The following is a 27,151-nucleotide window of genomic DNA, read 5'->3' as shown; positions in this document are numbered from 1 at the left end:
TTGACAAGGTACTGACAAACTTTCCCACTTGTGATGTACGGAAAAGCACACCACACTGGTAGAAGACGTTAGACTGTGCAAATGAACACAGGCTCCATAAAAAGTTTAAATGGGGAGATTCCAAGTGCCAGGTCAGATTTAATCACACATGTGTATCCTGCTGTGCCCTATTCAAAGGGAAGCTCTTTAAAGGCAAAAAAAAAAAAACAACAAAAAACCACTAAAAGAAAGTATTTATCAGATGAAAGACCATTAAACACTGTTCAGAAAAATTGATTGATTTATTTTTTTTACGCGTTTTTCAATAATGCTGACAAATGTATGTCTTCACATTAAATTACATACTCTATCAGATGTTCATGCATAAAATCTGTGTTAAATGTGACTTTAGCAGAGACATACCAGGTTCACAAATAACTTCTGATAAAAACAATAATTTAACATATTGCTGATGACTAAAATTCTATATCTACAAAATGTAAAATAACAGAAAAAAAAAAACTAAAACCATCAGCCTTGATCATCATTTGGAGAATAAAACATGAACATATCAAAACTTTTATCACAATGAACTTGTCAATACTATAAAAATATAAAAGAGGACACATGATGATGTGAAATGCTGACTAAAAGTTCTCAACCAAAGAGCACAGACCACAGAGTGAATCTGTTACACAAGGGGCAAATACATGTACATGTATTACTGTAGCCTTTCCTCCTTCCTCTTTTTGGACTTTCGATGAGAATGCTTGCGCTCATGCCTCCTGCTCTTATGGTCTTTCTTTCTCTTGAGACTTTCGCTCATGTCTGAGTGTCTTTTTGATGATTTAGGGATTTCAGACCTATGTCCCGCTGGATGAGTATGATCATTCGTTGAGTGATGATGTCTGTGTTCAGAGGATCGGGATTTTCTCCACACAAGGTCAGATTTCCTTTCACCTGATTTGGCAGAACGTGTCTCATCCATGTGACTTCCATCCGTCTGCTGATGAGGCTTTTTCTTAACCGGACTACGAAGGTTCCTTAACGTGCTGACCACTGTATTGTTCAGGAATCTTTTGTTGGCACGAGGAATTGGAGCTTTTAACCTAGAATGAAAGATGAGTCCCGAATTAACTGGCTTGTTCAACAACTGAAGAGAAACCTTCTGGATGTATCCATGATCTTATGGACTCCTAACAATTCTCTCTATGCTAGTTTTTGGATAACCTTTCTATACACATTACTACTTAGCATCTTCCTGACCTCTGATGTACACACTCATACGTATTGACACCTCTGTGGCCTGGCCATATAACCATCGACACCTAAGATGATTTTATTTATTTGATTCCTGAGGTTCATGGTACTTATTATTCTTTCACCGAGAATTGTTCTTCACACAGCAATGTAAACGCTAAAGTACTGGGACTGTTCAAATTGTTATAGAAGATAACTAAGAGGAGTTAAGAAGATTTCAACAGACAAAAAATTTCATCCATGACTAAGATGCTCAAGTTTCCCGTCACTGCGATCACGAAGCGATCTTAGACTTAAGTAAAAACTTCAATCATTAAATTTTGTATGTTCCTTCCCGTTTTTTTAGCGGAAATTTGTTGTATGATAATGTACGCAGAATTTATGTCGTCAAGCAAAATTTGGACCTTGCATCATAAAAACAACAATTTTAACATGATTTGAAATTTTGAGGTAAGTCTAAAATCGCTTTGTGGTCCCTAGGCCAGATTCTGAGGGTTCTACTGATTTTAGAAACATGTTCTCAGGTTTGTTTGGAAGTATGACGATCCCACTAAAGGACAAGTACAACACCAAAGGTAATATTTTATGACATTTATTTGCTTCCAAAAATGCCGGTTGTTGGTCAAAATTTTATGTCATTTAGGGTCTTTTCTGTACATAACAAGCCTGGAATATATTGACAATTGCAGGAATTATCAAGATGGTCCTAGTCTTCCTCCAATCTTGTGAGAAATTGGCATGTGCAACCATTTTTCACATTAATTCTCTCCAGAACAGAAAATACGACCTTAATGTTTTATTTTTACCCTTCATCTAAAATTGGCCAAGGGATATTGTCATAGCAGTCAGCATGAGTCCATTCCTCCATTTTCCCAGTAAACTCTCTGTCTTGAACGCTTGTTGTCGGGTTTACCATGCTTGTACTGCAGTCAGCACGAGTCCATTCCTCCATTTTCCCAGTAAACTCTCTGTCTTGAACGCTTGTTGTCGGGTTTACCATGCTTGTACTGCAGTCAGCACGAGTCCATTCCCCCATTTTCCCAGTAAACTCTCTGTCTTGAACGCTTGTTGTCGGGTTTACCATGCTTGTACTGCAGTCAGCACGAATCCATTCCTCCATTTTCCCAGTAAACTCTCTGTCTTGAACGCTTGTTGTCGGGTTTACCATGCTTGTACTGCAGTCAGCACGAGTCCATTCCTCCATTTTCCCAGTAAACTCTCTGTCTTGACGCTTGTTGTCGGGTTTACCATGCTTGTACTGGCAGTCAGCACGAGTCCATTCCTCCATTTTCCCAGTAAACTCTCTGTCTTGAACGCTTGTTGTCGGGTTTACCATGCTTGTACTGCAGTCAGCACGAGTCCATTCCTCCATTTTCCCAGTAAACTCTCTGTCTTGAATGCTTGTTGTCGGGTTACCATGCTTGTACTGCAGTCAGCACGAGTCCATTCCTCCATTTTCCCAGTAAACTCTCTGTCTTGAACGCTTGTTGTCGGGTTTACCATGCTTGTACTGCAGTCAGCACGAGTCCATTCCTCCATTTTCCCAGTAAACTCTCTGTCTTGAACGCTTGTTGTCGAGTTTACCATGCTCGTACTGCAGTCAGCACGAGTCCATTCCCCCATTTTCCCAGTAAACTCTCTGTCTTGAACACTTGTTGTCGGGTTTACCATGCTTGTACTGCAGTCAGCATGAGTCCATTCCTCCATTTTCCCAGTAAACTCTCTGTCTTGAACCATGCTTGTACTGCATGTACACTTTGACATTGGAAGAATCTTACTCATTTTCAGGCACATGAGTTGTCATTGGTGTCATTTAAGTAACATTTTGTGACAGGCCAGTAAACATGGCATCTTTGAAACTATAAGCAATTTTGGTCAAACATTTACCACATGTGCATTTACCAGTTATGTAAAAGGACTGCATTGTTTTCTGGCAATATACTATCATTGACAGTGAGGTATATTGTTCATGGTCTATGGGTCTTTGTTTCCATTCCTTCTGAACACTTAAGTCACTTCGGTGGCTTAATAGTTAGAGTGTCCACCTTAAAGTCAGATCTGGGATCAAATAAAGGGTCAAGTCATTCCAAAGTCTTTAAAAATGGTACTTGTTGCTGCCTTGCTTGGTAAACTACAGTCAGTTAACTTATATTTTGTGACAGGCTTATAAACAAGATCTCTCTTGAACTCTTCCAGCATCTTTCATCAAACATGTGCTACCTTGTGGATGAACTGCTCTCACATACGCTGACTTACTGTTCCAAGGTCATTGAGCCTTTACCTTGTAAACATGCTATTTCCTTCAGCTTGTCAAAGCGTAAGTAGTGCACACCACTATATTCCTAAAGCTTGATGCAGGTTAATGGCAAGAAAATCGCTAAAATGTTTAACCAGTAAACAGTGTCCAGTAAAATAGTTTAATCTGTTTTTTTAGAATTTTTCCAGCAGAGTGAAATGGTCTTAACACATTAGATTCTATGATGGTCTGTATTGACACAGAGTCTCAGTGGCACTACTTCCACATTTTTGCTTGAAATGGTTTGTTTCAATGTCCCACTGAGCGGATGCAGTTATAGATCTACAGGTACAGTGTACATGTATCCTGACTGATGAAATCTGAAAGCCTATGTGTTAAGTGGCCAAACCTAATTTAGTCTCACTGGTCCAAATATGGTCAGCAAAGGCCACCATAGAATTCCGAGTTTCAAGTGCACTTTACTAGCATGAAAAACAGTACAAAGAAATCAGTCTATTTTATGGACATTGTTAAATGGTCTTTTGTCTGACAAACTTCATGTTAGTGTTTTCTTTGACTTTAATGTCAAAACTGCTGATATGAATTAAATTTCAATGTTTAATAGATGAAAGCTTTACATGTTCATGTAACAAAACTAACTGTACAAATTTCTCAATCCTAGTTTAACAATCCTCATCAATAAATAAAACAGTAAAAAACAATTTTCATAAATGAAAGTAAAAGACATTACAATACCAATAATTCAACTGTCCCAATTTCAAACCTTTCCATTAATCATTACATGAATACCCCCTGCCTGAGTGTCTTACCATCCAGTTGCCCCCATATCTCGGGCCCTTTCTGCTCCTCTCTTCGCTTCCTTTATCAGCTCCTCCATGGCTAACCTATCATGTGATGCACACAGAAAAAAGTGAGAACTTATTAACGAGCCACTGATATTAGTGATGCTATGGATTACTTGAAACATCTGTCAGATTTCATACAGTAGACAGCATCAGAGAGCTGTAATGTAGAGCCATAGAGCAGGTAAGGTACATGCAGAGCCATAGAGCAGGTAAGGTACTTGTACAGCCATAGAGCAGGTAAGGTACATACAGTCATAAAGTACAGCCATAGAGCCATTGAGCAGGTACGGTACATGTCGTGCCATAGAGAAGGCAGGGTACATGCAGAGCCATAGAGCAGGTAGGGTATATGTACAGCCATAGAGCAGGTAAGGTACATACAGTCATAAAGTACAGCCATAGAGCCATTGAGCAGGTACGGTATATGTTGTGCCATAGAGAAGGTAGGGTACATGCAGAGCCATAGAGCAGGTAGGGTACATACAGAGCCATAGAGCAGGTAAGGTACATACAGAGTCACAAAGTACAGCCATAGAGCCCTTGAGCAGGTACAGTACATGTCATGCCATAGAGAAGGTAGGGTACATGTAGAGCCATAGAGCAGGTAGGGTACATGTAGAGCCATAGAGCAGGTAGGGTACATGTAGAGCCATAGAGCAGGTAAGGTACATGTGGAGCCACAGAGCAGGTAGGCTATAGAGTAGAGCCATAGAGCAGGTAGGGTACATGTAGAGCCATAGAGCAGGTAGGGTACATGTCGTGCCATAGAGAAGGTAGGGTACATGTAGAGCCATACAGCAGGTAGGGTACATACAGAGCCATAGAGCAGCTAGGGTACATGTAGAGCCATAGAGCAGGTGGGGTACATTTAGAGCCACAGAGCAGGTAGGCTATAGAGTAGAGCCATAGAGCAGGTAGGGTACATACAGAGCCATAGAGCAGGTAAGGTATATGTAGAGCCACAGAGCAGGTAAGGTACATGTATAGCCAGAGAGCAGGTATGGTACATGTACAGCCATAGAGCAGGTAGGGTACATGTACAGCCATAGAGCAGCTAGGGTACAATTACAGCCACAGAGCAGGTGGGGTACATTTAGAGCCATAGAGCAGGTAGGGTACATGTACAGCCATACAGCAGTTAGGGTACATGTAGAGCCATAGAGCAGGTAGGGTACATTTAGAGCCAGAGAGCAGGTGAGGTATATGCAGAGCCATAGAGTAAGTAGGGTACATGTAGAGCCATAGAGCAGGTAGGGTACATTTAGAGCCATAGAGCAGGTAGGGTACATGTACAGCCATAGAGCAGGTAGGGTACATGTACAGCCATAGAGCAGCTAGGGTACAATTATAGCCATAGAGCAGGTGGGGTACATTTAGAGCCATACAGCAGGTAGGGTACATGTACAGTCATAGAGCAGGTAAGGTACATACAGAGCCATAGAGCAGGTAGGGTACATGTAGAGCCAGAGAGCAGGTGAGGTACATGTAGAGCCATAGAGTAAGTAGGGTACATGTAGAGCCATAGAGCAGGTAGGGTACATGTAGAGCCATAGAGCAGGTAGGGTACATGTAGAGCCATAGAGCAAGTAGGGTACATGTAGAGCCATAGAGCAGGTAGGGTACATGTATAGCTATAGAGCAGGTAAGGTACATGTATAGCCATAGAGCAGGTAAGGTAAATGTACAGCCATAGAGCAGCTAGGGTACAATTACAGCCATAGAGCCAGAGAGCAGGTGAGGTATATGTAGAGCCATAGAGTAAGTAGGGTACATTTAGAGCCATAGAGCAGGTAGGGTATAGAGTAGAGCCATAGAGCAGGTAGGGTACATGTAGAGCCATATAGCAGGTAGGATACATGTACAGCCACAGGTACATGTAGAGCCATAGAACAGCTAGGGTATGTGTAGAGCCATACAGTAGAGCCAAAGAGCAGGTAGGGTACATGTACCTGTAGAGCCATAGAGCAGCTAGGGTACATGTGGTTACCTTTCAAGTTCTTCCTCTTCTTCTCCAACCTTTTTGTCGGCTTGGTTGTTAGCTGCCTTAACCTCACCATTTTTGACAGTTGGTTCCATTGAAGATTTCTGATTCTACAAATGAACATGAGCTTTTGCTAAATGGAGAGTTTAACCACCAGCAAGTATCACAGGCAGACAGCATAATGTAAAATGTTAGGGCTGCTATCACCAGAACTCTAAAAATTAAACCACAGAAATATTAGGTTAGGAAAATATTACATTAGGTACATGTAACATGAAACAAATATATATGGTCAATATCAATATGTAAATTTCATAGTTTTTCACTTTTAGTTTATCATAACAAAACACCAAATCAAAAGTCCATCAGATAATAAATCTTAAAGGGCATCACAAATACAAGGGTATGCAACTTGTCATTCTGTACATTGTTTCTGTGAAAGAGATTTATATTTTGACATAATCAGTTTGCTGTTCTGCATACAAATGCATTCAGACCTACGTGTATCTCCCTGGAACTCCCTGGAGCTCCTTGGAACTATCTCAAAATAACTAAATATACATGTAATTAATATTGGTGCCAGAAATAAGAACAGAATGAATGTTATGTGTGTCTGAGTCAAGTTCAATCAACACCAGTGTATGTCACAAATCCAAAGTGGTGCACTGAGTCTGATAACATCTTACAGGGGCACAGGAAGCAAATGAAAAGTGGAGTGATTTGTATGGGGCTTTTAAGTTGGTAAAATAAACCCTAACTGACGTAAATTGACAAGAGGCTGGATTTTCAATAGTTACTCGTATTGTCAAATATCACACAATGACATCTATTGGGCATATGCCACAATGAGTTTTGCTGGCAAACCAATTTTTACATAGGTGCAGCGCACAGCATTTAATGGCACCGTAAGGCCTTTCAGAGTTAGACATGCACGATATTGCCAATTACAAAACTGCAAATACCAAACTTCATTCAGTAACAACATGCGTTGGCCCCCAACTTTTGACAATGTTTACTACGCCACTGCACTTCAAGTGGACATTTCAGTCCTTTCTTTATAATGACATGGCACTTCCACCAGCCTGGCCTTTTGATCAGCACATTATAAACAAAGGTGCGATATAGCCAACAATCAGTGATAACATATGAACATTTATCATTCTCATACCTGCATCAGTTATTTTCCTTGGTAACTTGCACGTGAAGGACAGAAACAGGGAAACGCTGAATTAAAAACAAACATTTTTGCACTTCTGGGTTTCAATACATGCACGTATGAAATGTCTGCGGAGTTAAGAGAAAAACAGTTCCAAATGTGTCAGATTTATGGTAAGGAACATCGCTGCTCACACGTGCACTGAAACTCCTAGCTCTAGCATAAATCTACGCCAAGAGAGTGATCTTTAAGTACAAGTCACTCACTTTTCTTGAGACTCGCTGAATGAAAAGAGAAATGAAAACCATTACAAAATTGTGTGTGGTGACTGAAAATGGAGATGTTATGACGTGGATTGGGCAAGGTAGACGTAAGCGGAGTGCTTTCCCATGTGTCATCACTGGTAAACCCACACAAGCATGAAATTATTGTGCAAACTGGATAAATTAACTGGCTATTGTTTACGATCAGTCTCACCAGTAATTACCTAGAGGGAACCATAATCAACATTGATCACTAAAAACATTTTTCAAATAAATTAAACAAAATTGAAGAAAAGATTCAACAAGTACAAATTATGCTAATAGTATCAGTGGTTATCTCCCTTGTATGGGCTGTGAGGAGTATGCATTCAAACATGGTGGCTGGAGTTGGAATTTCCGCTGTAGTTTCAAGCTTGTGTGGATTTACTAGTGATGACACATGGGAACACCTACCTGTAACAGACAACTGAGACGACTGTGACTACGGACAGACAAATTATTTGGTGCCCAGCAGTAGTATATTGAACCCAGCAAGGGAAGTACAGAGGTGTTCAATGTATGCTTATGGAACAAGAGAGGGCTGTGAGAGTATATGTAATCACAGCCCTACAGAATATATACTATGTGCATGAGGTGGGGTGAAGGAGTGGTATTTGGAGTGAAATTCAACATTCTGAGAGTGTAAGACTGGGTACACAGTTGTGACTGTTGACAGTCCTCTGTCTGCACATCCCATCCTCCATGTTATCAACACGCGCATGCCGGCGGCAGCTCAGATTCAGTGGGGGGTGCTGTGTGCAAATATCAAATCATCTCAAATCTAACCAAGTCTCTGGTCATTTAGATGTCAGCATAAGTAGTGTGTGGCTAGAGTGCGAGGCACCTCCAGTCTCTACATTTACCTCATCCAGTTACGGCATCATTGTTTAGTTCTTCTCATTTGTGTGGAGAACCGGAAGTCAGTGGAAGGGTTCGCTGACGCTTCCGGTTCAAATGACAGTTGTCAAGAAATCCGTTCGCGGTGAGTAGAAATTAACCAAAATCAGAGTCAAATTAAGATGTGAAGACTGGACCTCTGTAAACAGAATACCACATTGGATAGCACATTCACTGTAGGCTTCCAGTGACATGGATGCAGTTATCTGACAGGAGCAACACAAGAAACTAAAATAAATTTAAAGGCTGGCCAAATCTTGATAAGCGAAATCTGGACTCTGAGTAGAGATACTTGGGATTAGTAAAACAGCTGATCTGCGTGTCAAATATGATGTCACAGTATGCTGCGATGTGAACAATTGTAAGTTACTTTTCGGCAGAATAAGCTATTTTACCGCATAGTAACATGACCAGACATTAGTTTAGGTAGACACGAAAGAGAGTTCCATAATTTATTACATCTGTCATTTATTCTTTGCTTTTGTTTTTTTTTTCCTTTGTTATCAAGTGACATTGTACAACAGGCCAAAGCAAACACCCTACTAAACATCACACATTCAAGAATGCAGACATTCAAGCACTTTCCGGTTTACTCACGCCAACAAGCTTTACTTGTGACGATAAGATGGTAAAAATATTATGTAAATAACCTGAAAGTTACTACAAAACTTGGCTTCATGGCGACATATGTTCAAAACTTTGCTTTTTTGATGTTCACCATTTACATACATGTATGCTGTGCAGTATGTTCTGCTGTCTGACATAGTATAATTTTTGGTTATTATCAGGCATAGTTGTCAGGATTTCTTTCATTGTTATTGATTTCCCTCTACTGACCCAGGCTATCCATCTCTTCATCATCTACTTGCCACTGCTGGAGGCAGTTGCAGTGAGTTGCCCGTCTGTGCACAGTTTTGAATAATAGGTGAAACTGGATGTCTTATCAATTTAGTTCAGTTAGGGTTTTATTCTAATTGTTCATGTACATGCTTACAAGTGAACTGCCAAGGCCTTTGATCTGAAATGGAAAGATATAACAAATGCATAGCGATGATTATTCTACATTTTTCTGTTATTTCTGATATTTGTATGAAAATTGTAGGTTTTTGTGGCCAAAAATGAAAGCAGAAGTATGGACACAATAGCTCCCCCCCCCCCCCCCCCTGGATTTTGGAACATTGTGACGTCAAAGCAACCCTAACCTATCCATCTGACCGTCAATGACATCACAAAAACTCCTAGATTTTTGTGAGCATAAATGACAGGCACCATCCATGATATCTCGAGGCTTTACAAACAAAGAAGTATAAGCAATGAATAGTTTCCATACAATGTTACATTGGATTATTGTAAATATTTTACTGAAAAAGACCAACCCGGTGATGAATTATTTTCACAAAAAAACTTCTACAAGATTATACAATGTTGGGAAAAGCCAGTTGATCAAAACTTTTTTGTGAAAATTAAAAACTTTGCAATTCACCGTTAAATAATAGTGACTTACATGTATTCTCCCCAAAGCAACATGGCTTATGGTAAGTAGACATTTTAGACTCCCCCCCCTCCCACTCCCCACACACTCGCCCCGCCCAAACTATGGGGTGATGTTAATAGCAATATACATAAAACACGTTCTTTTGAATGTGAATGCTGCATTACAGATACTGCTGTTGTCTGAATGTCAGAAAGCACACATTACAGGACTTCGTTTACAAATTGTACTTGTATTTAAAAGTTGCTGAAACCTTGGTTATATCTTGGCTATGATACCAAAATTACTTCTTATTTTTAATATAAAAACTAGCTAGTTATTTATGAACTATGACATTTTTTTTCAATTGTATTGCTAGTTTTAATACAGCTCAGTTAGTTTGGGTGCCCAACAGTTAAGGAGCACAAACTCTTTTCAGAACTGAAATAGCACTAGATATGGCCCTGTTATATCCATGATCACAGATATTAAACAGTAAACCTTTGGCATCAGTAACACATACATGTACCCGTAACTTCACCCACTGTCCACTGATGTACATGTACATTGTACACAGGCACTAGATTAAGATATATCCCCCTATGAAGTCAGTCAACAGGGAAAGCTGTATTTTATCAGCTCTTAGCTTTGGCATTCACCTATCTACATGTACATGTAGGTCAGTTAGACAGAAGTCTGAGATAAATGCCAATGTTTACTGAGCAAGAGGGCTTGAGTCAAACATTTGTTAACACATTACACTAGTACAGTGTGTCTGTCTGTGAAGGGATTGAGCTATACAAGCGAATGAGCTGTAGGCTATACAAGCCTTAGTGTAATACTGTTACGGAAGACAGGGTCAGTGGCAAATCCAGAAGAAAAGCTTTGTCACACTTCATTAGAACTGTTAATACATGTACAAGTAGGTAAATAGAGTCATTTCTTTTCAGGCATCTACATGTGTATGGAATGTACTTTGTATTGTCGTATTTGATTTGTAGACTGTTACTTGTGTTTTTTAATGTGTGTCATTTTCTCACTGGTTATTTGTAACACTTGTAGGTGGTTGGCTTGGGGGGATGATTATGTATGTGAGTTACAAATGACAAGTTTCATCAAGTAAATTAAACGTGTTTGGTCCTGAATATGATAAGGGAGTACAGTAAAACACTTAGCAAACCTGCCATTTAGAGGGCACCTAGACCGTATGTGTTTAGTGTATGTACAGCAACTGAACAAATCATGCAGAAATGATGAACTGTATTCAGGCCTGGTTTATTTCACCTCAGGTTTGGCATTTTTCAGGTAACACTTTCTGTAGGATTCTTATTGATTCATCCACCTTAATATGGCCACTTGAGAGTTTGTTGTGAATTTTTTTTTTTTTTTTTCTTGCCTGAAAAAGTGTTTGCCTGAAAAGTATCATTTTAAGGTTTTTATGTTCTCCTGAAAGCGTATTTTACATACCAAACTTTAGGTGAAATACAGTATTGTATGTGGATAAAGGACCTCAGTCAGGAGGCGGTTACTCAGTACACTCTATGTGTACATTATGTACACATGTGTATGCAGTCAGATGTTAGAACTAGCTGTCATGTGTACTCATTGCCTGTACACGTGTTTACAGGCTAAGTGCCTCCTCGCTATAACATGCCAGCACATCCTGAGGACTTGTGGCTTCACTAAAGCATTGCTCAAGCTTATCACCAAAGTCAGCTGTTTGGCCCTGGCAGAGCTGACTTATAGTAGTGTGAGCCTGTGGTCAGAGACCAACAGCTGTTTCCTTTAAAAAAAAACATGCATCTTTTTTGGAAGCCCTTTTATTACACTCACAAGCGAAGAATGTTACGCTATTCTCTGTCTCTTTGTTAACAGAGGCTGATATGCTGAGCATTGCCTTCCCTGACCCAAACAATAAAAGATGACAGATGCGGCGGGAATGAACAGTACAGAGTTTGCCAGCATTTCAGGAAGCTGACCTGCATTTATCTGTTGATATGACAGAAGCCCTTCCACATGGACGGTTAATGTTACAGCAAATATCATACCTTACAGCAGTTTGATAGTGTGCAGCAGTGAATCAGTCAGCACACAAGTGGACTACTTTTCTGGATTAACGTGGGATCCAGATTGGTGCTGTAATCTGAGGTAGTGGGGTGCCCCTAACTCACAGCAGACATGACGGCGATCAGCTTCAGGGGCCAGTTGCTGTGGGAGAACATCAAGCGGGGCGATTTAGCGGCCGTGGTCAATCTGTTAGAGAGCGGGGGCATAAACCTGGAGGAAAAAGATGAGGTAATTGTCATCGTGTGATTTGTCTGCCATTTCTTACATCTGTTTCCTTTTTTTTATCAATTTACAAATGTATAAGCGTTACTACACTGGTACAACACAGTCCAGAGAAAACCACTGCCCTTTACCGGGTAAATCAGACAGGACCTCCACTCCAGGCTGAGCTATTATTGAGCTAAAACAGTCTTGAGTGTGGCACTTTAAACTGCCCAGCCATTAATATCTGTCTTTATTAATGACAGTGTATTTATTATTCAGACAGTGAAATTTAGGATAATGGAAAGACTACATTTACATTTACCTGCTTGTTGCTTCTGTTAGTTCTGTTAACATTCAAAGATATCTACACCAAAAGTAAAATTTTGTTTTAACGTGCAAAGATATCAGCACCAAAAGTAAAATTTTGTGTTAGCATGCAAAGATGTCAACACCAAAAGTAAAATTTTGTGTAAGCATGTAAAGATATCAACACTGAACATAAAATGTTGTGTTAGCATGCAAAGATATCAACACTGAACATAAAATGTTGTGTTAGCATGCAAAGATATCAACAACAAAAGTAAAATTTTGTGTAAGCATGTAAAGATATCAACACTGAACATAAAATGTTGTGTTAGCATGTAAAGATATCAACACCAAAAGTAAAATGTTGTGTTAGCATGCAAAGATATCAACACCAAAAGTAAAATGTTGTGTTAACGTGCAAAGATATCAGCACCAAAAGTAAAATTTTGTGTTAGCATGCAAAGATATCAACACCAAAAGTAAAATTTTGTGTAAGCATGTAAAGATATCAACATTGAACATAAAATGTTGTGTTAGCATGCAAAGATATCAACACTGAACATAAAATGTTGTGTTAGCATGCAAAGATATCAACACCAAAAGTAAAATGTTGTGTTAGCATGCAAAGATATCAACAACAAAAGTAAAATGTTGTGTTAGCATGCAAAGATATCAACGCCAAAAGTAAAATGTTGTGTTAGCGTGCAAAGGTATCAACACGAAAAGTCAAATATTGTGTTAGCATGCAAAGATATCAACACCAAAAGTAAAATTTTGTGTAAGCATGTAAAGATATCAACACTAACATAAAATTTTGTGTAAGCATGCAAAGATATCAACATCAAAAGTAAAATTTTGTGTTAGCATGTGAAGATATCAACACCAAAAGTAAAATTTTTGTGTTAGCATGTAAATATATCAACACTGAATGTAAAATGTTGTGTTAGCATGCAAAGATTTCAACACCAAAAGTAAAATTTTGTGTTAGAATGTAAAGATATCAACACCAAAAGTAAAATGTTTTGCAGTCATTCGAAATACATGTATGTATGTTGGTGATAGCTCAAGCGACCTTCCAGATGTCAGCCCTAAAGTTTTTAATATCGACATTTTTTTTGCTGATGTTTGTGCAGATACAGTCTATAGTAAATAAATTATATCCATTAACGTTTTCTGTTACATTGATGGATTTTGGGTATGTTCAATAGTATACATGTGTATGTTCCTAAAAGAATACAGATATACAATTGCAGTTGTGTGCACCTCATAATTTACCTGAGTTTTAAGTGTGTGTTGTCATACTTATGGCTTCTTTAACACCCTGATGCATTTAGTCAGTTGGTTTTAGTGGCTCTTTTAATATCCTGAAGCATTTAGTCAATTGGTTTATCAAAATACATTCATACAAATCACTTATGGCAGCACAGCATGTTTAAATATGGTTTTCTGCTGTTGAGAGCAGATATACTGATACTGCATGTGTATTTAGGTGTATATGGACATTTTGAGACATATTCCTGTTTGTTGATATGTTAGAGATTGCCTAAGGAAGAGTGACAACAAGTGATCTGTTTTGGGATAGGTGATAATTAGGGTAATACCACCTCCAGTTACAACTAAGTGTACCCAGGTGTGTACAGGTAGAACAATTCAAGAGGAGGTAACTTGTGGTTTTACTCTGGTCATGATACCTTTGTTACTGACACATAAGCCTATTCTGTCCATGCAGTAGAGGTTGATAATGAGAACAATGAAAAGGTGTATGCCTGGTCCTGCTTACAGCTTATTGTTTCCTCCATCTCACAGCTTTTTTTCATACAGTGGACTGTTCATGTAGTGGTTTGGCTACTACAGAATACATGTATATGCCCTTCTCCGCCTACCCCCAACTATTGTGCAGTAATCACACATCCTCTTGTAGTTCCCTTCTCTGTGACAATGACTCTGTGTGTGCCACTGAACAGCAGAGTTGACATGGAGCATACTTAGATACTCCGATACTCTGTTTTCCTTCTACAATGATCCTGCTCTGGCTATTGTGGAATGGTTCAAGCTTTATCCTGCCCTGGCTGCATTCACTGACTTGTACATTCGGTGACCTGTACCAAGCTAATGAGGCCATCACTTATGATGTAAAGTTTCAAGTGCCTGATTTATCAACAAGGTAGTACATCAAGCTTGTGAAAATCCCATGAATTTGTACATGGAGGGGATTCACTCCACACATATATACAAATAGTTTTTAACTTCTTTGTCAAAGTGAGCCTGGATTCATTGCACCAAATATCATCACATTTGGTGTGAAACTTATTTGTATGATTTTATCTATTAATATGTTTACATAATCTTTATGAAGAACTGATTAACATTACTTACTTTTCCATCGTTAATTGTCCAACGATTGTTACTGTGCAGATTTGGAGGTGGTTTGAGGAAGAAATGAAATTTGTGTATATTCTGCAATGATAATCACATCTGTACATACATGTACCATCAAAAAGGCTAAGATAATTGGCATACTACAAGGTACACCTGGCATGTTAAAGGGTACACCGTTAAAAGGTATAAATATACACTCTGTACTCTTGATTAATTTCTAAAGTCTCTGTTAACGTTGTGCGTGTGTCAGATTCTGAATGTACGCGTAGGTACATCGGCTGTGGCACAGTGTAATGGTGGGTAAGGCTGGGTATTTATGATCAGATATACTCAACCTTTCCGTTTACATTTAGCTGTCAGTGTGACAAGATGTGCATGTGGTCGTACAAGAGAAGGTTTGACAGCAACCTGCGGATTGTCATGGTCCCCCACCCTCCCCGGTTTCACCCCACCAAAATGCTGGCATATATCCTTGTGTATGGCATAAACATTTATAAAATAAATAAATAAATGTTCTTTGGGAATTTCCGTTATGCTGAATTATATCCACAAAAGGTGTTTCTGGATTAAATCTGTATGTTGGTTGATGTGTTTCAGAATGGCCAGACGTTTCTCATGCTGGCTTGCGAACGGGGAGAGTTGTCCATCGTCAGAGAGCTTCTGGAGAATGATGTAGATGTCAATGCTGTGGATAATGTGAGCTATTCACACTAATGCTCCTTTGTTACATGGCTTTATATCGTTGTTGGGGGCCTCCGTGGCTCAGTCAGTTAGCACACTAGTGCAGAGTAATGACCCAGGAGTCTCTCACCAATGCTTTTGCTGTGAGTTCAATTCCAGCTCATGCTGGCTTCCTCTCCGGCCGTACGTGGGAAGGTTTGTCAGCAATATGCGGATGGTCGTGGGTTCCACCGAGCAGAGCCCGGTTTCCTCCCACCATAATGCTGGCCTCCGTCATATAAGTGAAATATTCTTGAGTACGGCGTAACTCACCAATCAAATAAATAAATTATATCGTTGTTGTGAAGTGTTAAAATTCCTGCTACATGTACATGCGTCATTTCATACACGTACAGAGAACAGTGCACGTGTAGCTTTTCTAATGGACCAAATAGTTCCTTTAACTTTTTTAATTGGCATTAGTTCAGTTGATGAACACAAAGCACAGCAGAATCTGTAGATAACAACTTAATTGATTCTTGGTATGTAATGTTTCAGTGCAGATACTAACACCATTTCATTACACCTTGAATGTCACAGACAAGAACCCTCATATTCTCTAGTTTCTCTTCCCAGTTTATTTCATACTCCTGTCTCAGTGTATTGCATCATATTTGGATTGTTGAAATTCTTTATCTCTCCCATTGTCACTGTGTCTCCCCAGGAAAGCTGGAGTGCTCTGCTGTGTGCAGCCAGAGAGGGGCACCTGGAGATAGTGATAGAGCTGCTGGAGAGAGATGCAGTGCTGGAACACAGAGACATGGTAAACACACATTGCCTGAAAGCAAGGCCTGTAAAAGTCCTGTAAGAGTGGCATGTACAATTTCTCAGTCATTAAATTTGCATTCTCAGGAACGAAAAATGGTGCAGAGAAAACAGTTCAAAACCAACACACTGTTTTTACATGTATATTTATACTAGTGAGTGTTTAATGAGTGGAATGTTCAGTGCTCTATATAAGTGTATTTCCTTCTACCATACTGACTGATTGCTTGTTTTCAGTGTATTACGTTAAGCCATGTTCGTTGATTGCTCCTTTTCGTTGTATTATGATAAGCCATATTGGTCCATTGCTCGTTTTCAGTGTATTACATTAAGCCACATTGGTTGATTGCTCAATTTTGGTGTATTATGTTAAGCCATATTGGTTGATTGCTCGTTTTCAGGGTATTACATTAAGCCACATTGGTTGATTGCTCGTTTTCAGGGTATTACGTTAAGCCATATTGGTTGATTGCTTGTTTTCATTGTATTACGTTAAGCCATATTGGTTGATTGCTTGTTTTCAGTGTATTATGTTCAGCCATAATGGTTCATTCCGTGTTTTCAGTGTAACTGGACAGCATTGATGTGGGCGTGTTACAAAGGGAAGGTAACTGTGGTACAGGAGCTGCTGGACAGAGGAGCAAACCCTAATGTTAAAGCTGATGTAAGTCATCACTTACATCATGAGCCATTACTTTTACCCCTCGTCTTTAGTGCATATACGAAACGCAAAAGAAAAAAGCCTTCATTGTAATGATAATGATTGCCAATTTGTTTGAGATTGTTCAAGTTATCAACAGTTCAGAATGTCCATATGCCATCTATTTCAGTTCATTGAAAAGCTGCCAGAAACTGTCTGTTCAGTGATACTAACTCTGGTTCTAACTTCCAATGTTTGTCATACACATGAATGAAGCAGTCAGTTATATGAGAGAACCTCACTGTCTCTCATGGACATGTTCATCACCACTTCATCACATCTATGCATATGGTGATAACTATGTAGAAAGCATTTCTTCTGTGTTTTCAGCACAACATGACATGTTTGTCATGGGCAGCAGGCCGAGGCTACACAGAGATTGTGTCCATGCTGCTACAGAAGGGGGCAAAGATCAACTCGCCAGACAAGGTAGGAAGCTCTTAGGCTGAGTTCTGCCACAAATCATCTCATTATTAAAACTAGTTCTTTTGTAGATTTTGTACCAAAGCAAACACATTGCTTTTGAAGTTAAAGAAATTGAAAAGTGGATCCTAAAGGTCAAAGTGAATGCTTTACACATTAGAATTTGCCTGTTTATTCAAATTTGAACTATTTAGGTGATGATTTGAATGTGTTATGCTCAGCAAGATGTTATTAATGTTTTATGCTAACATTAAGAAAGAATAACTGTAATTATTTGGATGAATAGTAATTTGTGTCAGATAAAATTGCAAGGCAATGTGAAATAAAGGTACTGGCAGGTTGACGTAGTGATCAAGGATAAAACTGATGCCTTCATATGTCTGCACAGTACGGGACGACGCCCCTGATCTGGGCCAGCAGGAAGGGTTACCTGGAAATTGTCAGGATGTTACTACAGGAAGGCACCAACGTGGATGTTGCCGGCATGGTCAGTTATCTCCCTTGTGGGGCTGTCTTATTTTGAAATTTGTTTTGGTCAAATAAGAAGTTTATGTTCATATTTCGTAAGAAATCTTGCGACAACCCAAGTCTGTATTCTCCGTGCTGATTTTCGTGTGTCTGTAATTTGCGTGGTTATATCTGTGATGTAAGTGCTCTGCTGACTATGATGGCGCTCTATTGATGTTTTGCAATGTTCAGTGTCATTTAATTGACCTAACCTGTCCCATCTCACATTTCGGCAGGTATCCATCCCATTACAATCCTGTTGAAAGGCATTTTGCACTCATGTCGAGACAAAATAGTAGTTTGGCGGCCCCTATGTTTTATTTGGTATATTTTATTCCACTATTATTTTGATTATATTGATTTGCAAATTTTAACATAATTCTGAGTGTTAGCAGTGATGCGAAAATCTGTACACATGTCTGAGTGATGTGTCCAGTATAGTGTAGTTGTGTATAGCATACAGAATAAGAACAAATATGAAGGTATTTGGAACGTTCTCTTGACAAAAAAGTATTCCCAGTTTTTAGTCCATTTTATTTGCTTTTAATAATTTGATTTTATTTGAATCTGCATGTATTATGGCGTTTCTTGAAAAAACATTTTCACTTGGACAGAATTCCTGGACAGCATTGCTGGCAGCTACCAGTGGTGGTTATGCAGAAGTTGTTGGAGAAATCTTGGAGAAAAATGCCAATGCTAATGCTCTAGATAAGGTAAGTAGTGTTGATGCTAATGCTCTAGATAAGGTAAGTAATGTTGATGCTAATGGTATAGATAAGGTAAGTAGTGTTGATGCTAATGCTCTAGATAAGGTAAGTAGTGTTGATGCTAATGGTATAGATAAGCTAAGTAGTGTTGATGCTAATGCTCTAGATAAGGTAAGTAGTGTTGATGCTAATGGTATGGATAAGGTAAGTAGTGTTGATGCTAATGCTCTAGATAAGGTAAGTAATGTTGATGCTAATGGTATGGATAAGGTAGAAACAAGAAATATTGCTGATGTCAGTGCTTTTGCTGGGTACATAAGGTAAATGCAGGTAGTAGATGTAGTGTTAATACTAATGCTGTAGATAAGGTGGACAATCACAGTGGCTCTGGTTTCCATGTTATTATCATTCAAATTAGTATGGGAGTCAATGTTTTGTAGTCTATAGGAATGCCCACAGCCATGTGATGTGATTTTCACATGTAGTGAATAATAGTAATAATAATAAACTTTATATTTAGAGGGTTGTATACACTCAGTCAACAACAAATCACATTGCTTCCCACACCCAGACAAATCTGATGAATTGTTGAGTACGACGTTAAACCCCAAGCACTCACTCACTCACTCACAAATCTGATGTATTACTGTAAAGGCCCCGCACTGTCAGATGAAAATAAATATTAAATGAAATAGAATTATTGTGATGTACATAGTTTGCAGTAAGCAGGTCAGTTTTCCTTGTGGTGTATATAGTAACATGTTTGTCGTCTTCACAAGGATGGGTTTACTGCTCTGACGATTGCGGCCAAGGAAGGTTACACAGAGATCGCTCAGGACCTGCTGTCACATGGAGCCTACGTCAACCTCAAGGACAGGGTAAGAGTTACTTCCCCTTTTTGCCTTGTCACAGTTCTATTCATGCGTACATGTCTCTAGGGCTACCTATGAAGTAAACACATCTGAAGTTTTCTCTGTTTTTTTGTAATACTACTTGCATTTAATGAATACTTTCATACATACAACTGTGTACTTAAATGAATATCCATGTGTAACATAAAATACATTCATAAATATCTCCCACCTTTCTGATCAATTAGACATCACCAAGATTTATTTATGGAGAAGACTGGTGAATCTTCCATTTTGTGTGCTGTTGTTGTTGTGACAGGATGGGGACTCCATACTGATCCATGCTGTGAAGGGAGGGCACATTGAAGTGGTTCAGTCATTGCTCAATAAATATGCAGATGTGGACATCCAGGGCTCTGTGAGTTTGTGGACTTTGTGAATTACCTTTGTAAATCTAGACAGCTAGATCTTCTGAGGTAAGGTGTACTTTTATGATGGAGGTGGCAAATAATGCCAGTATTTGGGCTATAGAACCGAGAAACCAACAACAAGGAGAAAAAGGTAGCAAACTTGTTGAAAGATTGAAGCAAAATGATTTTTTTTCTCTTCTGGAATGTTACAGGAATGTTGTCAAGGAACGTTAAAGGAGAAGAAAACATAAAAATGATGCCAAAATCAGATGAAAAAGCGTCAAAGCTTATTTGCAAATAGTGATCTTTAATATTTTTTTTGATTTTTTTTTTCAAGAGAAAAGGGCATATGAAAATGTTTTTGTATGGTGAGTATTTGGGACCAACTTTTGGTATTTATCGTTGTTGCGTAATGATGTGATGCTTATCTAACAAATTTATTTGAACGTAAATTTGTTGTTTATATGGGAACTATGCATTTAACTTAAATTATGATAATATTTATGAACATATTAAAAATATAAATGTGATCCAAATTGAGGTTTAATACATTTGTTAGCTGAAAAGAACAAATTCCAGTGCAAAAATATTTATTAGACCTGTGTTACATCCTCATTTATGACATCATTAAACAAAGACTATAAATACCAAGCAATGGTCTCAAATACCCACTATACAAAAATTATTTTCAGGTATCTTTTTCTCCTTAAGGAAAAATATTGAATACCACATTTAGGAATAACTTTTCGCACTCTTTCATCTGAACTTTATGTCATTTTATGTTTTCTCCACCTTTAAGGTTAAGGCATTGTAGTGAAGATTTGGAGGCCGTGTCCCAGTGATACACCAAGGCTTTGCTGCATTCAACGTATGGTAGCATAGCCATATATTTGAATCATAATAACTTCTTTGATAACATCTGAGTGTGATTTTCTTTGTTTCAGGAAGGAAAAAGCGCCCTCTATTGGGCTGTGGAGAAGGGCCACAATGACATTGTTCGTATTTTGCTCAACAATGATGCTGATACAGAATTGGCAACCAAGGTAATGCAAAGTCTGTCTGCTGAATGTAAATGGGGAAAGGGGTGTTGATCATTCAAATCGTAGAAATGAATGGTTTTATCCAATACATGTTTGTGTTTTCATGGTGGTAACTGCTATGGTTTTGCTTTTGGAAGGACTGTGAATTTTCAAGATTCCTACACAATTGGTGCGTGTTGTGGAAGCTCTGGTGGTTTAAAGTCAACATTGTGATTAAATTCCTAAGAGGATATCTCCTAACTGATGAAAAAATGGCTAAAAGTCTTGTCTCTGAGATTTACAGATGTTTTATGTTTGAATTTTACAATGTTCTGTTATCCTTCAACCTCTGCTAAAGGTTTTTGTAAAGTTGTATAAAATTTCCATTGCAAACCCATTGGGAGTGTGTTTATAGGAGGTGTCAATTATTGATGATTTTTACTTGCTGTTGTTTGATAATGACAATGTTTATTGTAGGATAATGACAATGTTTATTGTAGGATAATGACAATGTTTATTGTAGGATAATGACAATGGTTATTGTAGGATAATGACTGGTTATTGTAGGATAATGACAATGTTTATTGTAGGATAATGACACGGCCTTGCTTCGAGCTGTGAAATCTCGTAATGAGGAATGTGTGAGGTTACTCCTGGAGAAAAACGCCAAGGTGTCAACTGTTGATAAGGTCTGTAGCAAGCAACGATTCTGGCTAACTGTTCTCTACGGAAAAAAACTTAACAGTTCTTGTTTAAAAAGGAAGAGTGAAGTAAATTGTAAAATATAGTTGCTTAAGCAGCAATGCTGGAGTTCAAGCTGGTATTTCCAGCCTATGCGGTGTCACTTTCGTTTAATTACATGGTGTCTTTATGCATTGTGATGTAAACAACTGAGTTAGAAAACATATGTTCTTCTTAACTATGAATATATTGTATATACAGCATACATGTAAATCTGCCAAATGTAGTAAATCAGCCTTTGGACAATTTTTGAAGGACTGAATGATTTTTAGCATTACATACATTTCAATTTTACACCTGTAACAGTTTTCTATTGCGTGACTTGCAAATATGTAGAAAATTGCAGTAAATTAGTGATTGTAAGCATATTGCATGAGCCAGTGATTTGAACCGTTAAGTATTATTACCTGAGTTTATGATGATGTGTTTTGCCTTGACCCACAGAGAGGTGACACGCCTTTACACATCTCCCTGAGGGCGCGCAGCAAGCGTATCACAGAACTGTTACTGAGGAACCCTAAGAACAGCCGCCTCCTCTACAGACACAACAAATCCGGCGAGACTCCATACAGTATAGATGCTTACTATCAGAAGGGAATTCTCACTCAGATCTTTGGACATCGTGAGTTATGGACATTTTGTATTCTGTTATGTGCATGACTGCTGTCAGTTTCTAAATTTAGCTTGCCACTGTTTACATACGTTGAGTTCGGCGCCTGCTGTCTGCCTCTGCCTTAGAGTGTTCCAGAATGTGCTCAGTTCGGTGCCTGTTTGTTTACATCAAGTGTTCAGAAATTTTCTTATTCTAGACAATTCCACCAGGCTATATAAGACCTATGAAAGCAGGTCAAAAGGAGAGAACAGAGAATTATTGAGAGTTTTGGATGCTTTCGCTGTGTATTACTTTAGTAGGCCTTTTGTGCTGAATTTTGGTGTCTTTATAGCCTCTGGCTTTGTTATATCTCCACCGAGCACTTGTTCAGTCCGAGCTTGTATATTTGATTCGTGCTCTTGTGTACACAGTGCTTATTAGTACACGGACCCTGTCTGTGGAATTTTGTGTATATTTCGTCATACACTCAGTTATACTGTGGATTTTCCCTCTTGTGAATTTGCCTGTGAGCATTTATGCCTGTGTGGTATATATTGTGGAATATATGAGTCCATTTGGACTTGACACCGTAAGTACTTTAGTATTTGTATAGATACTGCTATCCTTTCTTGTTAAACTTAAGTACTTTAGTATTTGTATAAGTCTTATTATCTGTTCTTGTTAAAGCTAATAAATTGTTGTAAAATAAAATCTGCTGGTTTTGGTTACTTTATTGTGCGGCTAAACTGTCGTGTATTTCGAACAAGCCATCTCTTTATAATACAGACAGTTTGGGTCGTAACAATTCTTAATGCATCGTGTCTGGCAATATGAGCAGCACCACTGACATTTATAAAATTTGTACTTTATTAGGTAAATATCCGTGCCTTTATGTTCAGGAGTTTTGTTCAGTATTATCTTTGTGAAAAGATTTTGTCAAGAATGGAGATCAGTTTTAATATAAGGCTTGTATCATACTGACTACTTTGAGAGATGATGAACACCTTTAACCAAATTGTTTTTATTGCAGTGTGGTCTGTATTTTCTGTTTTATTTCTTCATGCCTTTCTGACCTTCTTGTTGCTAGGTAACCTCAATGCTAATGATGGGGAGAACTTACTGGGCTATGAGATCTACAGCAGCGCCCTGGCCGATATTCTTAGTGAGCCCTCCCTGAACACCCCTATCACCGTAGGGCTGTATGCCAAGTGGGGCAGCGGCAAGTCCTTCTTGCTGGGCAAACTCCAGGGTAAATACTGGGAAAATTCCAGGCTGTACTGGGTAACAGGGCACATGGCAGTGGGGAATCAAGCAAAGTCTAACACTACACCTGGCTCCATTACAGTACATGTATCATTGCTCCATGTGTGATTATCCTGTGTAAGATAGACCCAGATATAAATGGAGATACATGGCTAGCAAAGTGAAGTGTTAAAATTTAATATGTACATGAATGTGTAGCAAAGGAAACCTCCTTCAGTTCACCTTCAGCTGTTGTAATTCTAAAAATAAAGTTTTTGTTTCAACCAAAACATTGGTCAAGATGGATAACCTTAGCATTACTGGTATACTCCTGTTGTGTTCTTAACTCTCCTGTACAGAGTACCGGTGCAGCGTATGTCTTGCCCCGAGCGTCAGCCTCTGTGTTGGCGTCCAGTAACAGGGAAAGGAATGTGAAACAAGATCTTAGGGCTGGTATCTTAAAAAGTACTGCATGTGTTGAAGGTTTTGCACACATGTAGAGCACAAAAACTTGGCCGAGGTGTTGTATTTATGTGTTTTATTTGTCATTGTCAGTTCAGGTGATTTTTCACCAACTATTCACCCCTCTGTTCTACAGTCCCTGATTATCCTGTGAAATTACAGCTGCTGTTATACAGTGTACATGATATGTATGTTGATACCTATTTTATACAATATACAGTGTATATATATGTTAATACATATTTTCAGACGAGATGAAGTCCTTCACCCAGCAGTACGTCCAGGGCCAGTTCGAGTTCACCAAGGTCATTTTCTTTGTGTTCTTCCTGCTGAACTCTGTCGTCGGTTTGGCATTGGGTCTCTCCACCCTCTGGAGCGTGGGACTGGGAGTGGGGCTGGGCCTCTTTATCCCAGAGTATGGATTCCTAGGTAAACTGCTGGATACAGCTGGTTAAGACATGTAGGAATTATAAATTGAGTTTTCACTTCATGGTTTCATGGTTTTAATTAAGGTATATTTAAGATGTTATCTGTCCTGTTATGTTCCTCTGGTTGCAGCTACACTTAAGGAAACAAGACTTCTCTCCCGATTTTATGGTGACCTTAGTATGTCAAGAGTTGGGTTACACGAAGGTTGCGTAAGGTTACATAATCCTACTGAAAGGTTGCATAATCCTACTGGAAGGTCACTGTTTGTAATGTGTTTGTAAGTACATGTACTCATGTTCAGTGGGTGTAACTTAACCTTTCTATTCACTCTTGACAGCCTTCATCTACGTGGCCAGTCAGAGGTATGACATAGAGTTTGCTGTAAGGATCAGTTGTGTGTTGCGTCGGAAGATGGACACACTAACCCTCCTGCTAAAGCTGCTGTTTTGTGCTCCACATAAGCAAAACAAGATCGATGTACCAAGAGTAAGGTAATCATGGGACTATTTAAAAGAATAATTATAGGCCAAAATGATGTTTTCTTGTCTAGTTTTGCTTTGGCATTGTAATTTGCATAAATAATGCAAATGTTGTGAATAATTAATGTTAAAGCTTTTGAGAAGTTTGTTTGAAGGATTCATTTTGTCACATTAATGATAAGAATATGATTTAGGGTTCTGACTTGCAGTTTGCTGTTAATGTTGCTTAAGTTCCATAGCTGTTAAAGACAGGACCCAATTGAGAAAATAAGTTTACAGTTTATAAAATTCAAGCCCCAGTTCATGAAATTAAATGCCAGTCAAGAAAACTTGTTGCTAGCCTGGAAAACGTGATCCAGTGTTGGAATGTGTTGTTGTAGGTTTCTGTTCTCTGACTACACAAGAATCACCAGTGTTGGAGGTGAGAAGGCTCTAGCTGTGATGATCGGAACGCTGTGTGACGCCGTGGAGCAGGAACTCGGCCCGCTCGTGGCTCGTCTCTACAGGATATTCAAACCTCAGCCAAGTGAGTCACTACATCAAGCATGTGTAAACTCTTTGTTTAGACTTGTTGAACTGTATTGAATATAATGCCACAGGAACCATTATCTTCTAGTAGTTACATTTATTTTTTTGGTTGTTGGCTAAAGCCATATTCAGATTTTATTTGAGCATTTATTAATGCAAGAATATTTATAAATGGAGTAATGATTGTATATTGTATAAACCATCGTTTGTTGGGATTTTTAACACTGATTAGTATTTGTAAGTTCACTGTGAATCTAGTGAATATTAATGCCAGCATTGTCTTCCCTGAGCAGATGCCTCTTCTACGGGAGGATTCAAGTCTATATGCTGCATCCCCTACTTCTTCCTGGTCATCTGTGTGGGCCTGTGCCTTGTCACAGGTGTGGTCTTACTGGTCAGGTTTAACATTAACAACGGCTCCGTGAACCCTGTCCTCATCACACTGGCGTGTATTGTGGGACTAGCCATCATGGGCAATCTCTACACCTGGGCACAAGCTATTGCCTCCTTGTACATCTCACAGAAAACCAGGGTGCTGGCTGCTGCTGACCACTTGGACACTCTCAAGGTGGACGGCTTTATGCAGAGGCTGAAGCAGGAGGTGGACCTGATGTCTGAGATGGTCACTAACATGGATATGTTTACGGGGAATGAGACGCGCCTGGTAGTGGTGGTGGACGGACTGGACAGCTGCGAGCAGGACCGCATCCTCCAGTTTCTTGACACGGTCAAAACGCTCTTCTCAGATGCAGACTCGGCCTTCATCACCATCCTAGCTGTCGACCCTCACATCATCATCAGGGGAATTGAGCAGAACCTGCGTACGGCATATCACGACGCCAACATCCATGGCTACGACTACCTGAGGAACATCGTGCACCTGCCGTTCTATCTGCAGAGTCAGGGAGTGCGTGTGCAGCAGGAGGACTACATGGTGCGCGCATCTAACAGCGCGTCTACGGAAACAGGATTTGCTGTGAGTGATTCCCCAAGGTTCCGGGTGAGTCAGAGTTTGAAGTGACGCCCTCCCACCCCCCTGTCAAAATTACAAACCATCTTTTCTTCCCATGAATCCAACTTTTAGTGGACTACTAGTTTAACCATGGCCTTAAACAAGCCATATTGAGGCTTGATGTGCATTATGCAGTGTGTCATGCATGTATGTTGTAGTGTTTGGTAGACTTACATGCTCTGGTTGTCACAATGTCTAGCCTGGATGTCTTGTGATACCTGCATGAATTATGTCTCCAAAATCTCCTAGCTATGTGTTAGAGGAAACAGTATGTCAGACTGACTTGTGCACATCAATCCCTGCCTTGCTACTGGATATGAATAAGGTCTATACAGGTCAGAATTTGGCATATTTTTTAAATGAATTATTCTTGTGGTAACAAAAAATGTAATGACATTTGAAGTATGTTGAATGATATGAACTGGAGCTGACGTTTCCAAAGATTCCTAGATCTTCAGAC

At 39.1% G+C, this 27,151-nt stretch overlaps 2 protein-coding genes across 4 annotated transcripts in view; one reads left to right on the top strand and one right to left on the bottom strand.

The window, feature by feature from the left end:
• Positions 1 to 299: 299 nt before the first annotated feature.
• Positions 300 to 8,688, bottom strand: LOC135474105 (protein POLR1D-like). 2 transcript variants are annotated; one of them, XM_064754113.1, is made up of 4 exons: positions 8,644 to 8,688; positions 6,329 to 6,432; positions 4,306 to 4,380; positions 300 to 1,088 (listed from the first exon to the last, which is right to left on the bottom strand). In XM_064754113.1, exons 2-4 carry the CDS (start codon positions 6,415 to 6,417, stop codon positions 701 to 703), a joined length of 552 nt encoding a protein of 183 aa, XP_064610183.1. In that variant the 5' UTR covers positions 6,418 to 6,432; positions 8,644 to 8,688; the 3' UTR covers positions 300 to 700. The 2 variants fall into 2 exon arrangements, with proteins under 2 accessions (XP_064610183.1, XP_064610181.1); XM_064754111.1 differs by lacking the exon at positions 8,644 to 8,688 and adding an exon at positions 7,491 to 7,548.
• Positions 8,680 to 27,151, top strand: part of LOC135474104 (kinase D-interacting substrate of 220 kDa-like) — a 37,397-nt gene continuing 18,925 nt past the window's right edge. For both annotated transcript variants that reach the window (XM_064754110.1, XM_064754109.1), the window contains exons 1-18: positions 8,680 to 9,038; positions 12,024 to 12,443; positions 15,702 to 15,800; positions 16,489 to 16,587; positions 17,155 to 17,253; positions 17,620 to 17,718; positions 18,101 to 18,199; positions 18,834 to 18,932; positions 19,706 to 19,804; positions 20,097 to 20,195; positions 21,132 to 21,230; positions 21,797 to 21,895; positions 22,392 to 22,569; positions 23,627 to 23,788; positions 24,493 to 24,672; positions 25,010 to 25,163; positions 25,532 to 25,677; positions 25,973 to 26,655. In XM_064754110.1, coding sequence (XP_064610180.1) covers positions 12,327 to 12,443; positions 15,702 to 15,800; positions 16,489 to 16,587; positions 17,155 to 17,253; positions 17,620 to 17,718; positions 18,101 to 18,199; positions 18,834 to 18,932; positions 19,706 to 19,804; positions 20,097 to 20,195; positions 21,132 to 21,230; positions 21,797 to 21,895; positions 22,392 to 22,569; positions 23,627 to 23,788; positions 24,493 to 24,672; positions 25,010 to 25,163; positions 25,532 to 25,677; positions 25,973 to 26,655 — 2,610 coding nt within the window. In that variant the 5' untranslated portion in view covers positions 8,680 to 9,038; positions 12,024 to 12,326. The remainder of the gene's footprint in view (positions 9,039 to 12,023; positions 12,444 to 15,701; positions 15,801 to 16,488; positions 16,588 to 17,154; positions 17,254 to 17,619; positions 17,719 to 18,100; positions 18,200 to 18,833; positions 18,933 to 19,705; positions 19,805 to 20,096; positions 20,196 to 21,131; positions 21,231 to 21,796; positions 21,896 to 22,391; positions 22,570 to 23,626; positions 23,789 to 24,492; positions 24,673 to 25,009; positions 25,164 to 25,531; positions 25,678 to 25,972; positions 26,656 to 27,151) is intronic.

The sequence above is a fragment of the Liolophura sinensis genome, chromosome 8 (genome assembly GCF_032854445.1).
Source record: "Liolophura sinensis isolate JHLJ2023 chromosome 8, CUHK_Ljap_v2, whole genome shotgun sequence".
In the NCBI taxonomy this organism is placed as follows: Eukaryota; Metazoa; Mollusca; class Polyplacophora; order Chitonida; family Chitonidae; genus Liolophura; species Liolophura sinensis.
Note: the sequence above shows the minus strand (reverse complement) of the source record. Positions and strands in the feature narration are given on the sequence as shown.

Excerpts from the sequence above, each read along its gene's own strand:
- LOC135474105 (XM_064754111.1), bottom strand. Across the intron at positions 4,381-6,328 it reads GAAGAGGAAGAACTTGAAAG|GTTAGCCATGGAGGAGCTGA; the intron begins GTAACCACATGT and ends ATCACATGATAG. Across the intron at positions 1,089-4,305 it reads GATATGGGGGCAACTGGATG|GTTAAAAGCTCCAATTCCTC; the intron begins GTAAGACACTCA and ends CTTTCATTCTAG.